Below are 15000 nucleotides of genomic sequence, written 5' to 3'. Positions count from 1 at the left end.
TCATCCTCATCATTATCATCATATCATCTCCTCCAGCGCCTATTGACGCAAAGGGTCTCGGTTAGATTTTGCCAGTCGTCTATATGTTGGGTTTTTAAATCGATACTTCTCCATTCATCATCTCCTGCTTCACGCTTCATGGTCCTCAGCCATGTAGGCTTGGGTCTTTTTTTTAAGTTATGTAATGAACTTTTATTATTTACCACACTGTTAAAAATTTGCATGAGAAAAACGGAAATGCCTGGCAACATTTATTCCAGGATTTTTACCGTTTTAAAAACGAAAATATTGACGTAAAGGAATGATATTACGATCACCAACACGTAAAATATAATAACAATGTATGGTAAAATTACGGCCACCTGTATTTCACTGAAATACGGCTGAGAACAGTATAATTTTTACGGAGAATTTCCGATTAAAATTACCGTTCCTTTAACAGTGCATGTAATACTTAAGTAATTGTTCTTACCGTCAAGAGCCATCCGCAGTCGGTGTTTCTCGGATATCTGCGAGGAAAGCGCGGGGATTTGAATCGGAATATATCTCCAGGGCTCAGTGCGTAGGGCAATGGGTTTTCCTCACATCGCAAACCAACTGTTTGGAATAATGAGAAAAATATGATTTGCTCGTTACTTAGTTAATTGGGGTGCATCGAATTTCAGACAGAGAGAGAGAGAGAGAGAGAGAGAGAGAGAGAGAGAGAGAGAGAGAGAGAGAGAGAGAGAGAAGTACAAGGATTTTGGATGTCAAACACTTTTTAGTCCAGAGAGAGAGAGAGAGAGAGGGGGGGTAAAAGGATTTTGGATGTCTCAAACACACCTTAGTTCAGAGAGAGAGAGAGAGAGAGAGAGAGAGAGAGAGAGAGAGAGAGAGAGAAAGAGAGAGTTACAAGGATTCTGGATGTCTCAGACACTTTTCAGTCCAGGAGAGAGAGAGAGAGAGAGAGAGAGAGAGAGAGAGAGAGAGAGAGAGAGAGAGAGAATTACAAGGATTTTGGATGTCAAACACTTTTTATTCCAGAGAGAGAGAGAGAGAGAGGGGGGGGGTAAAAGGATTTTGGATGTCTCAAACACATTTTAGTCCAGAGAGAGAGAGAGGGAGAGAGAGAGAGAGAGAGAGAGAGAGGGAGAGAGAGAGAGAGAGAGAAAGAGAGAGTTACAAGGATTCTGGATGTCTCAGACACTATTCAGTCCAGGAGAGAGAGAGAGAGAGAGAGAGAGAGAGAGAGAGAGAGAGAGAGAGAGAGAGAGTTACAAGGATTTTAGATCTCACTTTTTAGTAGAGAGAGAGAGAGAGAGAGAGAGAGAGAGAGAGAGAGAGAGAGAGAGGGGTACAAGGATTTTGGATGTCTCAAACACATTTTAGTCCAGAGAGAGAGAGAGAGAGAGAGAGAGAGAGAGAGAGAGAGTGAGTGAGTGAGTGTGTGTGTTACAATAATTTGAATGTCTCAAACACTTTTTAGTCCAGACAGACAGAGAGACAGACAGACAGAAAGAGAGAGAGAGAGAGAGACAGGAGAGACACAGACAGAGAGAAGGAATATGATGAGAGAAAATAAGCAGATACTTTTTTGCACACAATTGAACGTTCTTAATTTTGCATTTATTTTGGCACAGATAAAGATGCATGTAAGTTTATTTTATGCCAATTCCCATTCAATTAATTTAATGACGTCATTAATTTCCCTGATGGATTTATACGTTAGCAATGGTTAAATGTGAAATACAAGTGGAAAAAAAAGTTAAATTATTTTGTTTAATTTTTAAGGAAATTGGCCTTTATATTATCATAAACTAATAACTCAGTCATTTTAATAAACACAGGGAACTATAATACCATTACATTTGATTATGAATTCCAAAATGTATAACAATGCAAAAATTAGCATATAATTAACTTTATTCTTTCATTTATATCTGTAAAGATTTATTAGGAAAAAATTACAATTAATGAATTCTTGGAAGATTTAGCCATCTCGAAACATAGGGGACAATATTACCATTATATTTGATAATGAATTCCAAAATGTATAAAAATGCATAAATTGGCATATAATTAGGTTTATTAATTCATTTATGTTTGTAAAGATGTATTAGGGAAAAAATTACAAATAATAAATTATTGGAATATTTACCCATCATGAAACCTATAGGAGACCACCAGTAATTCTTACCTTCAGCTCTGAGACCTATAGTATCCTCTTTCCCTGACTTCGTCATCGAAGCTGAGCCTTCCAGATTACTTTCCAGTTCCTTCGACTGTCCAGAAGCACGACTGCCCTCCTGATGTATATGGGATGGAAATATTTATTTAACAATTGTTAATTTGTATATGTAACGCTCACTTAATTTGCATTTTTTCTTTAAATCTTCAATCACCTTATTTTTTTCCCATTCTATGTAATAAATAATTACGTTTTTTATTGGAATCTTAAAAGGAAGATATACTTCACTTGAAAGTCCAAGAGGACGAGTTAAAGTAATTTTTGTATGTATATATATATATATATATATATATATATATATATGTATATATATCTATGTATGTATGTATGTATGTATGTATGTGTATATATATGAATATACAGTATATATATACATATGTATATATATATATATGTATGTATGTATGTATGTATGTATATATATATATATATATACATATATATATGTGTGTATATATATATGTGTGTGTATATATATATATATATATATACATATATATATGTGTGTATATATATATGTGTGTGTGTATATATATATATATATATATATGTATATATATATATGTACTGTATGTATGTATATATATGTATATATATAAATATATATATATATATATATATATGTATATATATATGTATATATATATAAATATATGTATAAATAGATATATATATATATATATATATATGTATATATACATATATATATATATATACATATGGGTATATATATACAGTATATATGTATATACATATATATATAAATATATAAATATATATATGTATATATGTATATATACACATATATATGTATATATATATGTGTGTGTGTGTATAAATATACAGTATATATGTATATATGTATATATATGTATATGTATATATATACATATATATACGGTATATAAATATATATATGCATATACAGTATAAATATACACATATATACAGTACATATATATGTATATATACACATATATATACATTATATATATACATACATACATATATATAGTATATATACATATATATATATATATATATATATATGTATATATATATATACAGTATATATATGTATATGATATATAAATACAGCATATTTGTGTGCGTGTACATGTACATATTATGCTATAACTATGTTGTTGTTTTTTTTAATTCATCCTGTTTGGGTCTTGCATTTGCAATTCGCGTGCAAGTATTAGTAGAAAATCGACTAAATTTTTATGTAATGGAAAATCAGATGCACCAAACCTTTCAAAACTCTTGGTGTAATATTGCTTATTATACACTGTTAAATAAAATCGTAATTTTAGTCGGAAATTCTCCGTAAAAATATATTGTTTTCAGCCGTATTTCAGTAAAATACGGGCGACCGTAATTTTTAACCTACTTTGTTATTATCTTTCATGGGTTGGTGACCGTACTATCAGTCCTTTACGTCAATATATCCGTTTTTAAAACTAAAAATCCTGGAATAAAAGTTGCAAGAAATTTACTGTTTTTTAATACACATTCTTAACAGTGGAATGATCTTCCGAAACCGTTAGTTGAATCAGTAGAACTTCAAAAGTTCAAAGTTGCAGCAAATAATTTTTTTATGTTGACCAGGCTGATAGAAGTCTTTTCATAGTTTTATATGAATTATCTGTTTTAATGTTGTTAATGTTTCTTTAAATGTTTCATTTTAATTGTTCATTAATTCTTATATCGTTTATTTATTTCCTTGTTTCTTTTCCTAACTGGGCTATTTTTCCTTGTTGGAGCCCTTGGGCTTATAGCATCTTGCTTTTCTAACTAGGGTTGTAGCTTGGATAATAATAATAATAATAATAATAATAATAATAATAATAATAATAATTTTGATGATGATGATGATGACAGATAATAATAATAATAATAATAATAATAATAATAATAATAATAATAATAATAATAATAATAACAACAACAGTGCATCCTGAATAATACTACGATCATTTCTGATCGAACGAAATATGAATAATAAATATCGTTAAGAACCCATTGACGTAATGCGTGACGTCATGTGTCCAATTAGTAATATACAAAACATAGAAGTGATCATGATAATGAGTTTTTGGCTTAGCGTGACGATCCCAAGGCTTCATTTGCTAAGTTAAAGATGTTCTCTTATTATTTGCCTAATAAGATGAAATGTGGGAAAAAGTACTTATGTGTTTGTGTGTGTGTGTGTGTGTGTGTGTGTGTGTGTTTAAGAGCGCTGCGAAGATTAGTGTGATCGGAAATATTGATAAAATAATCATATGCAGATGGAGTGGTTCTAGTTTTAAACATTGTATGCATGTATGTATATATACATATATATATATATATATATATATGTATATATATATATATATATACATATATATATATATATATACATATATATATAAATTCCTATATATGTACGCATGTATATATGTAAATATATATATATATATAATATATATATATATATATATATATACATATATATATATATATGAATTCCTATGTATGTATGCATGTATATATGTAAATATATATATATATATATATATATATATATATATATATATATATATATATACATATTGTATATATACAGTCAATCTCAAAACTTAGTGATTGTTGCTTTTGAAGCTTTTTGAAAGGTGTTTTCTCACTTGCCTAATGCTCTGTTGCAGAGATGTACGAAATGAGATACTGAGGTGAATCATGTCTTGAAATTATTATTATTATTATTATTATTATTATTATTATTATTATTATTATTATTATTATCATCATTGTTATTATTGTTATTGTTATTATTACAAGCTAAGCTATAATGCCAGGTTGGAAAAGGAAGATGCTATAAGCCCAAGTGCTCCATGAGGGAAAATAGCCCAGTGAGGAAAGGAAACAAAGAAATGAATAAACTATAAGAGAAGTAATCATTATTAGAAATTAAAGACTGTATTCTACGTACTGTATACAAAGTAAAGTTAAACAAAAGCTTTCAGTAATGAAGGACATTGCATGAGCAATACTTCTAATCTGGAATTACAGGAGTATTCGTAAATTTCAAAAAATAACTGCTAACCAAAATTATCTGAAAATCTATTTAATAGCAAAACTGTCGTGAGATTCATTAGCCCTCATTTTATGCTTTTGGAAACACCTGTTTAACAGTTTTCCACGTGCGTAGGAGATATACCGAAGCATGGGGAAATATTTTTTAAAAAAAATCAAATCCTGGGGAAATATTTTCGAATATCTTTTAACAGAAACTGGGTTTATGGTCAAAACGTTTAATTTTATAATGATCATGATTTACATATGTAATACGCACGTAAAGCAAGTTAATGGTTCTCGTAATGTCAGCACAGATGTCAGAATGAGTTGAGGTCATTTTCTGTTAGTTTCTATGCAGTGTTTTCATACTGTTAGTATAGAGAAATTATCTTCAAGTCATAGGCCTAAATCTTTTATCCCAAGTATTTAGCACACACTGATATCCAACTGATAACCAAACGTTCAGCTGGGCCCCACAAGGCACTAGAAGAGTTGGAAGACCAAGGCCTACATGGCTGATGACTATGAAGCACGAAGTAGGAGAGGATGAATGGAGAACTATTGAATTAAAAGCTCAAGATAGAGACGACTGGCGAAATCTAACCGTGGCACTTTGTGTCAATAGGCCTTGGAGATGATGATGCTGATAATGATATCAAAAAGCTCTTTGAAATCAGAATTTACAGAAATTTACATTGCATATTTTCTCAACATATCAAAATCGTTAGCCATTGGTTTGAAGCACCGATGGAAAATATATAGTTGTATATAGTTTGTAAGAATCTAAACTCCCCATTTTCGTGCATGAAATAGGTCTTAAAAGGAAGGCAACATCCAAAAGAAATTCTATTAGAGATCACATAAGCACACATGAAAAGAAAGCTTTGGATCAGATTTTCAGCAATGTATATATTAGTACTTATTTGTTTTTTTATAAATCACATCAAATTAGTGAGTTCTGATTTCATGGTTTTTAACTTTTTTAATGTGTTTATAACGAGTTCGTATTATTTTCGTAATAGTTTCAATATTAAGATTTCGTTTTCCTTTGTAATTAACAGTAAAAATCCTTTAACTTTTCAATACTCCGACCCACAACCCCCCAACCCCCCCCCCCCCCAAAAAAAAAATATAGCGTTCGATCCCAAGTATGAGGTAGAAATTTATTTCTATTTTGAACACGATGTTGTGTTGATATTTATCCATATTTATATATATATATATATATATATATATACAGTATATATATATATATGGTAAATTTGTTGCACTTCGATGTTTTATGATAATTCATATCAAACACTTAAAAAGTCCAGGGAGGAGCGAGTGATAAGATAAAGAATCAAACCCGTTACAGTATACGAGCGTTTATGAAACTCGTGCGGTACACCATGTTATAGGCCTAAATAAATATTTATGGCAAAATTTCAAAAGGGCTAAAACCGTTCATTCATTTATCAATGCACAAATGGATTTGATGGAAGTGTAAAAAGTCATCTTTGTAAAAGCAAAACATAAAATGATGTACAAAATTATGTGGTTGAAGTGTAAAAAGTCCTCTTTGTACAAGCAAAACATTAAAATGGCTAAAACTGTACATTATTGTATTAATGTACAAATGGATTTGGTTGAAGTGTAAAAAGTCGTATTTGTAAAATTTGCCAATTATGTTAGTATCTGAGATTATCTTTAGATTTTCTCACCATATTATAATGCGGAAGTTACGATTTCGTTATCTTGAATACAATTGACATTAAACAATGGCTAGGAAACGATGAAGTAAGGCAATAATTATCTTGTGTAATGAGAAACGACACAGATACGGTTTGGTAGAATAATAAATGCACAGAAGGTGAGCCATGGAGTTACATAAACAGCTAATGGAACACAATTCCACTGTATTTATAGAATTAGAACAATTGGCATTAAATAATGACTAAGAAAAGATTAAGTAAATAATTATCTGGTGCATTGAACGATACAAATTGTCTAAAGCACAGATACTGTTTGGTAGAATTAGAAATACACATCCATTAAGCAAAGGAGTTACATGATCAGTTAATAGAACCTTCATTCCACTGTACTTATAGAATTAGAACAATCGACATTGAATTATTATTATTATTACTAGCCAAGCTACAACCCTAGTTGGAAAAGCAAGATGCTATAAGCCCAAGGGTTCGATAGGGAAAAATAGCCCAGTGAGGAAAGGAAATGACGAAATAAATAAATGGTGAGAATAAATTAACAATAAATCATTCTTAAATCAGTAACAACGTCAAAACAGATATGTCCTATATAAACTATTAACAACGGCAAAAACAGATATGCATATATAAACTATAAAAAGACTCATGTCAGCCTGGTCAACATAAAAACATTTGTTCCAACTTTTGAAGTTCTATTGATTCAACTACCCGATTAGGAAGATTATTCCACAACTTGGTAACAGCTGGAATAAAACTTCTAGAATACTGTGTTGTATTGAGCCTCATGATGGAGAAGGCCTGGCTATTAGAATTAACTGCCTGCCTAGTATTACGAACAAATAATGACTAAGAAAAGAAGAAGTAAGTCAATAATTATCTGGTGTATTGAGAAACTACATAAATTTTCTAAAGCACAGATACGGTTTTGTAGAATCGGAAATACACATCCATTAAGCAAGGGAGTTACATGATCAGTTAATAGAACATTCATTTCACTGCACTGTTAAAAAAAATCCGTGATTTTAATCGGAAATTCTCCGTAAACATATATTGTTCTCAGCGGTATTTCAGTAAAATACAGGCGACCGTAATCTTTAACCTACTTTGGCTACATTTATTCCAGTATTTTTTTTTTTTTACGACCAATTTTTATTGTTCTTAATCGTATTTCAGTAAAATACGGGCGACCGTAGTTAACCTACTTTAATATCTTTTACGGGTTCTCAATCGTAATATCCCTCTATTGCGGCAATATATCCGTTTTTAAAACGGTAAATCCCTGGCAACATTTATTCCAGGATTTTTACAGTAATTTTTATTTACGGCAAATTTTTAACAGTGTACACAATAGAATTTGTAATATACCATTAGCGCTGAAGTCCAGAACGTCGAAACAATCAGAATTCCCGCTAATGAGCTCCCCCTAGATGTCGCCATGACGAAAACCACTGAAAATCTGATCTAGCTTCTTGACTGTCACCTCTCTGGATGCAAGTGAAATTCCCTTCTTGAGTGAAAATTTCGTCATCGTTGTATCCAAGGGATCGCGGAACCTCATTTGCATAATAGATGTGTTTTGAGACCTTGTAACTAAGACGGTGTGCTCATTAAAGCCTATGTAGTTATATCGCCAGGTGGCTAATTAACTTGGATATTTCTGTTGAGGAATCTTACTAGGTTTTTTTTTTTTTTTTTTTTTTTTTTTTTTTTTTTTTTTGTCCCCTTTCGCAAATTAAAAGGAATTGTCGCATGTCTTCTGAGAATTTTGTAACTGAAATTGAAAAAAATACTTGATAATTAAGCTGGTAGAGTTAGTAACAAGATGGGTCAATGAACTAAGACCATCGGATTCCATATAAATCAGCACATTCATGATTATTAGAATAATTTTGTTTTTTTTTTGTCATTAGAGGTTTTACTAGTGTTGATGTATTAGACCATCGATCTCTTTAATACCTATAATTATTTCTAAGGTTTTAATCAAATGCAATAGTTTGTAACTCTTTCAGAGTTAAGGTTTGATGCTGATAAGGAAAAAAGATATTGCTTGAAACGCCTTCCTAACTGGAGAGAGAGAGAGAGAGAGAGAGAGAGAGAGAGAGAGAGAGAGAGAGAGAGAGAGAGAGAGAGAGGATAATTAATAAGTATCAGATAGTTATTTCTGAAAAAGGTATAATCAAACGAACTTTGGCTCGTCACCAAATCAAGACGAGAGAGAGAGAGAGAGAGAGAGAGAGAGAGAGAGAGAGAGAGAGAGAGAGAGAGAGAGAGCGAGAATAATTAATTAGTATCAGATAGTTATTTTCTGGAAAAGGTATAATCAAACAAACTTCGGCTCGTCACCAAATTAAACGAGAGAGAGAGAGAGAGAGAGAGAGAGAGAGAGAGAGAGAGAGAGAGAGAGAGAGAGAGAGAGAGAGAGAGAGAGAGAGAGAATAATTAATAAGTATCAGATAGTTACTTCTGGAAAAGGTATAATCAAACAAACTTCGGCTAGTCACCAAATTAAGACAAAAGAGAGAGAGAGAGAGAGAGAGAGAGAGAGAGAGAGAGAGAGAGAGAGAGAGAGAGAGAGAGATTAATCAATAAGTATCAGATTGTTATTTCCTGGAAAAGGTATAATCAAACAGAAACTTTGGCTCGTCAACAAATTAAGACAAAAAGAGAGAGAGAGAGAGAGAGAATAATTAATAAGTATCAGATAGTTACTTCTGGAAAAGGCATAATGAAACAGTAACTTCAGCTCGTCAACTAATTCATATAAAAAGAAAAAGGCAGATCAGCATTTGTTTCTGTTCCGGAAAGCCCAGTTATATTTCATATTTTAACTTAGTGTATTAAGTAATTATTGACATGAGAGAAATATGCGTTTAAATACTTTTTAAAGTGTCTACAAGACAAAAGTAAATATTTCCAATAATGACTTAGTTCTTGAAGAAATTTGCTAAATGAATATTTAACATTCATCTTGAAATTATTATAAGCACCATTATTTCTTTTCCTTTAATTAAACAATAAATTTTTCATCATCATCATTTCCTCCTATGCCTATTGACGCAAAGGGCCTCGGTTAGACTTCGCCGTTCGTCTCTATCAACAAATGTTTTAGTAAAGGCCCGGTCACACCGCCCGAACGTTGCTGGAGCGTTCCTTGAACGGTAGGGAGGTGGACTAAACCCTCGAAAATTTAATTTAACGTTTTTACGTTCGGTCTTTATTAGGCTGCTGAACGTAGCAAATCTTCGCATATTTCCTGAGTTTTCTTACACTTCTATTATGGAAGTTGCTAATTTATGCAATAAGGGTATCGCTATACAGGATGTCGAAAAGTTTCAGTCGCTTTTTTTTAATAAACTGTTAAAAAAAACCGTAATTTTAATTAAGATATAGCGACCATAATTTTTACCCTACTTTGTTATTATCTTTTACAAGTTGGTGACTGTAATATCACTCCGCTACGCTTTTCGACATCCTGTATACCCATACCCTTATTGCATAAATTAGCAACTTCCATAATAGAGGTATAAGAAAACTCAGGAAATATGCAATGATTTGCTACGTTCAGCAGCCTAATAAAGACCGAACGCAAAAACGTTAAATTGAATTTTCGGGGGTTTGGTCCACCTCCCTACCGTTCAAGGAACGCTCCAGCAACGTTCGGGCGGTGTGACCGGGCCTTAACGAAATTGAATTTAAACCTTGGAGTTTGAAACGTCGTAAATGCAGTAAACTTCAGTAAGCCTTTGAGTAGAATATTTCAAGATAAATGAGAGAGCATATTCCGAGTTTTCTAGATTTTTAGTAGGAGATAATTGGCCTATTAAGGAAACATTTGCTTTTACAAAAAAAACCGTAACCAGAATATTAAAGTTACAAAATGACGTGCTAGTCAAGTAAAATTATTTCTATTACACAAATTAGCAAAAAAAAATATTCATGACAGCCATGTAAATAACTTAATGTTATTTTGCAATTCGTGAAAATATACTGTTCACAGCCGCATTTCAGTAAAATATAGGCGACCGTAATTCTACCATACTTAGTATATCACTCCTTTACGTCAATACATCCGTTTTTAAAACGGCAAATATCTGGCAACATTTATTCCAGGATTTTTACCGCAAATTCTTAACAGTGAATGTAAGTTTCATGTTAAGAAATGTAATATATTTTAATCATCTCATTGACTACAGTAGAACAGTGAAGGTGAAAAATAGTCTTTTTTATTTTAAAAGACTCCAACTTTCATGTTGCTTGGATTATAAATAAGCTTATTACAAGAAAGCAAAATAAAATTAAATGTTAATGATGTGATATCGTATTACATTCTACGTAACAAAACAACAAAAGTAGCCATTTCTAGTCCACTGCAGTACAAAGGCCTCAGACATGTCAATTTATGTCTGGGGGTTGGCCAGTTTTCATCATCCTGCTAGCCACTAAGAATTGGTGATGGTGGGAGATTTTCGTCAGATCACTTACACCTTTGTTGATCATGGCCATACGCAAACCTTTTCACCACTCTAAGGTATCCCCACTCTTGAGAGAAGAAGAATTGTTTGGTAAGTTCAGTGTTGTCAAGTGTATGAGGAAGGAGGATCATGTGTAAAGAATAAGCCAGACTATTCTGTGTATGTGTCGGCAAAGATGAAATGAGCCGTAACCAGAGAAATTGTTCCAATGTAGTACTGTCTGGCCAGAAAATGATCCAATAACTCTCTAGCGGTAGTATCTCAATGGGTGACTGGTGACATACTACCTACTTTCCACCACTCAAAAAAGGACAGTCTATGTTAATACGAATATATCTGATGACTATGGCGACTCAGTGACCGAAATGTTACTCAGTGACTAAAAAAAAAAACATATCCTGCGGAGACTCATTAATAAATCCATCAGGAGATTGGGATCCAAACAGCAATTAGAAGCTAAAACCCTACAAAAATCAACCCCCCGCTAAAAGACCTTTTAGATATCACGCGATATTCCAAACGCAGTTTATAATGTGGGGTGGAAGATCCTCGGCACCATATAAAGAGGATCTTTATTTTTCTGAAAAGAATTTTAGATGATTAGATCTTAAATCATGTGACTGATTCATCCAGCCCTTTTGAATGACAGTTGGACAGCACACGCGATGTTGAGTGACGTTCATCTCTCTCTCTCTCTCTCTCTCTCTCTCTCTCTCTCTCTCTCTCTAAGTTGACGTTTGCCACTGGTAAATAAGATGATGGAATTTCTTTCTAAATCCGTGGGCGTTTGTTATTAGCAAATAAGATGATGGAATATCTCTCTCTCTCTCTCTCTCTCTCTCTCTCTCTCTCTCTCTCTCTCTCTCTCTCTCTCTCTCTCTCTCTCTTTAATTCAGTTGGCGTTTTCTACCGGCAAATAACATAATGGAATATTCTCTCTCTCTCTCTCTCTCTCTCTCTCTCTCTCTCTCTCTCTCTCTCTCTCTCTCTCTCTCTCTCTCTCTCTCTCTCTCTCTCTCAGTTCAGATATGACGACCTTTTTCTTGGATAAAAAAAGTTTGTTTTTTTTATCATTAAAATCATAATTGTTTTTCCCCTTCGGGAAAAGCATGGATGGGTATATGTTTAACTAAATATTGCTTTATTTAATAATGCCAAGATCCCAAAACTTAAAAGAAGGGGTTTCTTCAAGTATGAATCCTAAGTATCTTAAAGTTTCTTTCCATTTTACTCAAAGGATGGTGAAACATATTTATATCTCCTGGTATTTATTTACGGGTCATTATCATTATAATTAAAAAGATGGAAAAACCTTAATTAAAACAAAAGATAAAAACAGTTTTCCCAAGAAAATTACGGAACAAGTGCTTACTGCAGTACATATACTATTTTCCAAATTCATACTACATAAACATCAATCCATTATAATCCTTACATCCATTCGAGGAATGTCAAAATGTTTCCAAATATGAATGATTTACGTAATTTCAATTGAACTCTTCATTTTCAATTCCTTCCTGGACTCACGTGTCGTTCGGAGCCATCTGTATTGAGGTCATCCAGCTGTAACTTTTGACAGCGTCTCAATAAAATTCTTCTGAAAATTCAAAACTACTAAAGAGTTTTTCATATTTTAAAAGCGAGTGAATATGCTTTATTTTTGTAAGTTTTTTCTAATATTGTATTATTTCATATAGGAAACATTACAGCCAAAGACCAATGTGTACTGTGGGCTTGTTTGAGAAAAACAGATGACTGGAATAGAGCGCAACCAACGCTAATGTTGTACGAGTTACTTCATAAAAAAAAAAATCAACTTTGACTAAGAAAGTACATCTAGCTATTATGTATTTTCCAAATGAATGTCGTCACTTTCTCCATTTGAGGAGCAACTCTGGAATCAACGAGTCCTCCGAAATTGAAAAACTCCCATTGCCACAACTCATGAAGAGAAACCTCTTGTATAGAGAAGCCTCATTATACAATTTAGTAGTTGAATGGCAGGATAGGATTAGAAATAAAACTATAAGAGAGATTACTCGAGTGCCATATGTGGCTGAGATCATGGTGAGGGGCAGATGGAGATGGTTTGGGCATGCTCTTCACACTCCCCAAGAGAGATTAGTTTACCAAACTTTCAACTAGGTTCCACAAGGCACTAGAAAAGTCGGAACACCCAGGCCTACATGGCTAAGAACTATGAAGCATAAAGTTGATGATGAATGGAGAAGTATTGATTTAAAAGCTCAAGATAGAGACGACTGGTGAAATCTAACAGAGGCCCCTTGCGTCAATAGGCGTAGGAGGAGAGGATGATGATGATGATAGAAACGCCTGTCCCTTGGGAATCCGTTCTAAGTGCAGGATGTATTTCTCTTCTGATTCTCATTTAGTAGTTTGCTATGAGGGCCCTACCCACATATCCTTACCCGCATCATTCACCTAACTTCCAGGTATCTATTTCAATTCCTAAGAGAACAAAGACTTTTATCGACTTGACTGTTCCGTCATGTAAAGTATATGCGAAGGTGTTTGCGTGTCTGTGTGCCTCGTGATTCAGAAAATACCTTCAAAAGAGTAACTGGAATTCGGTTGTTGGAAACCTCGAATGAATAACATATACTCACAAACAGGAGAGAGGGTATGAATGCGAGGATACGTAAGTATCTTGGTTAGAGTTCTCTTTGCCTGAGGGTACACTCTGGCACACTATTCTATCTTATTTCTCTTCCTCTTTTTTTGTTAAAGTTTTTCATAGTCTATTTAGGAGGTATTTATTTCAATGTTGTTACTCTTTAAAATATTCTTTTTTTTCCTTGTTTCCTTTCCTCACTGGATTATTTTCCCTGTTGGTGCCCCTGGGCTTATAGCATCCTGCTTTTCTAATTAGGGTTGAAGTTTAGCAAGTAATAATAATAATAATAATAATAATAATAATAATAATAATAATAATAATAATAATAATATGAAGATAGACATTAACGTTTCTTATATGCTACTACATTGTGTTGTTTTGCTTTCGTCAAGAATATATCCTTAGAACATATGATGAAGAAAGTTAACAATAGAATCTAACTTCCTAAGTTAGACATTTTCTCTCAACTGTTTTTACCTTTACATATAAGATTTTACGGTTAAAACTCCTGTAAAATTACAATGAAATAAATAAAATGTATTTCTGGAGAGCAAAAGAAAAAAAATCCCTGTATGAATAATGAATTATTCCTATATACAAGATTTCTAGATTTGCTACGTTTTGGCCATCTTTTTTTTATATTATTGTCATCAAATCCGTAATCATTGTTGTTTGTCTGTTGAAGTTATAATAACAAAAATATATATTTCCTTTTCTACTATTATTAACATCTCTCTTACTAATACCATTCATACAATTGTTAATAACATTAGGTCATGAAGGAAGAGTAACCGTGAATAGTTGTGCAAAATGATTTGAAGAAGGAATATGGTAGGCCTACTATAGTTATTAAAAATAAAATCCAGATGCCATTGCAAAGGATAATCTCCCCTATAT

At 32.5% G+C, this 15000-nt stretch overlaps 1 protein-coding gene across 1 annotated transcript in view; it reads right to left on the bottom strand.

The window, feature by feature from the left end:
• Positions 1–8490, bottom strand: part of LOC137615218 (chymotrypsinogen A-like) — a 24975-nt gene extending 16485 nt beyond the window's left edge. Inside the window, exons 1-3 of the mRNA XM_068344898.1 lie at positions 8362–8490; positions 2177–2285; positions 473–597 (exon numbers count right to left, since the gene is read on the bottom strand). Of these exons, the coding sequence (XP_068200999.1) occupies positions 473–597; positions 2177–2285; positions 8362–8433 (306 nt within the window). The 5' untranslated portion in view covers positions 8434–8490. The remainder of the gene's footprint in view (positions 1–472; positions 598–2176; positions 2286–8361) is intronic.
• Between the last annotated feature and the right edge of the window lie 6510 nt (positions 8491–15000).

This window comes from Palaemon carinicauda, chromosome 2 (genome assembly GCF_036898095.1).
Source record: "Palaemon carinicauda isolate YSFRI2023 chromosome 2, ASM3689809v2, whole genome shotgun sequence".
NCBI classification, from domain to species: Eukaryota; Metazoa; Arthropoda; class Malacostraca; order Decapoda; family Palaemonidae; genus Palaemon; species Palaemon carinicauda.
The sequence above is the reverse complement of the archived record's forward strand: the minus strand, read 5'-3'. Positions and strand labels throughout refer to the sequence as shown.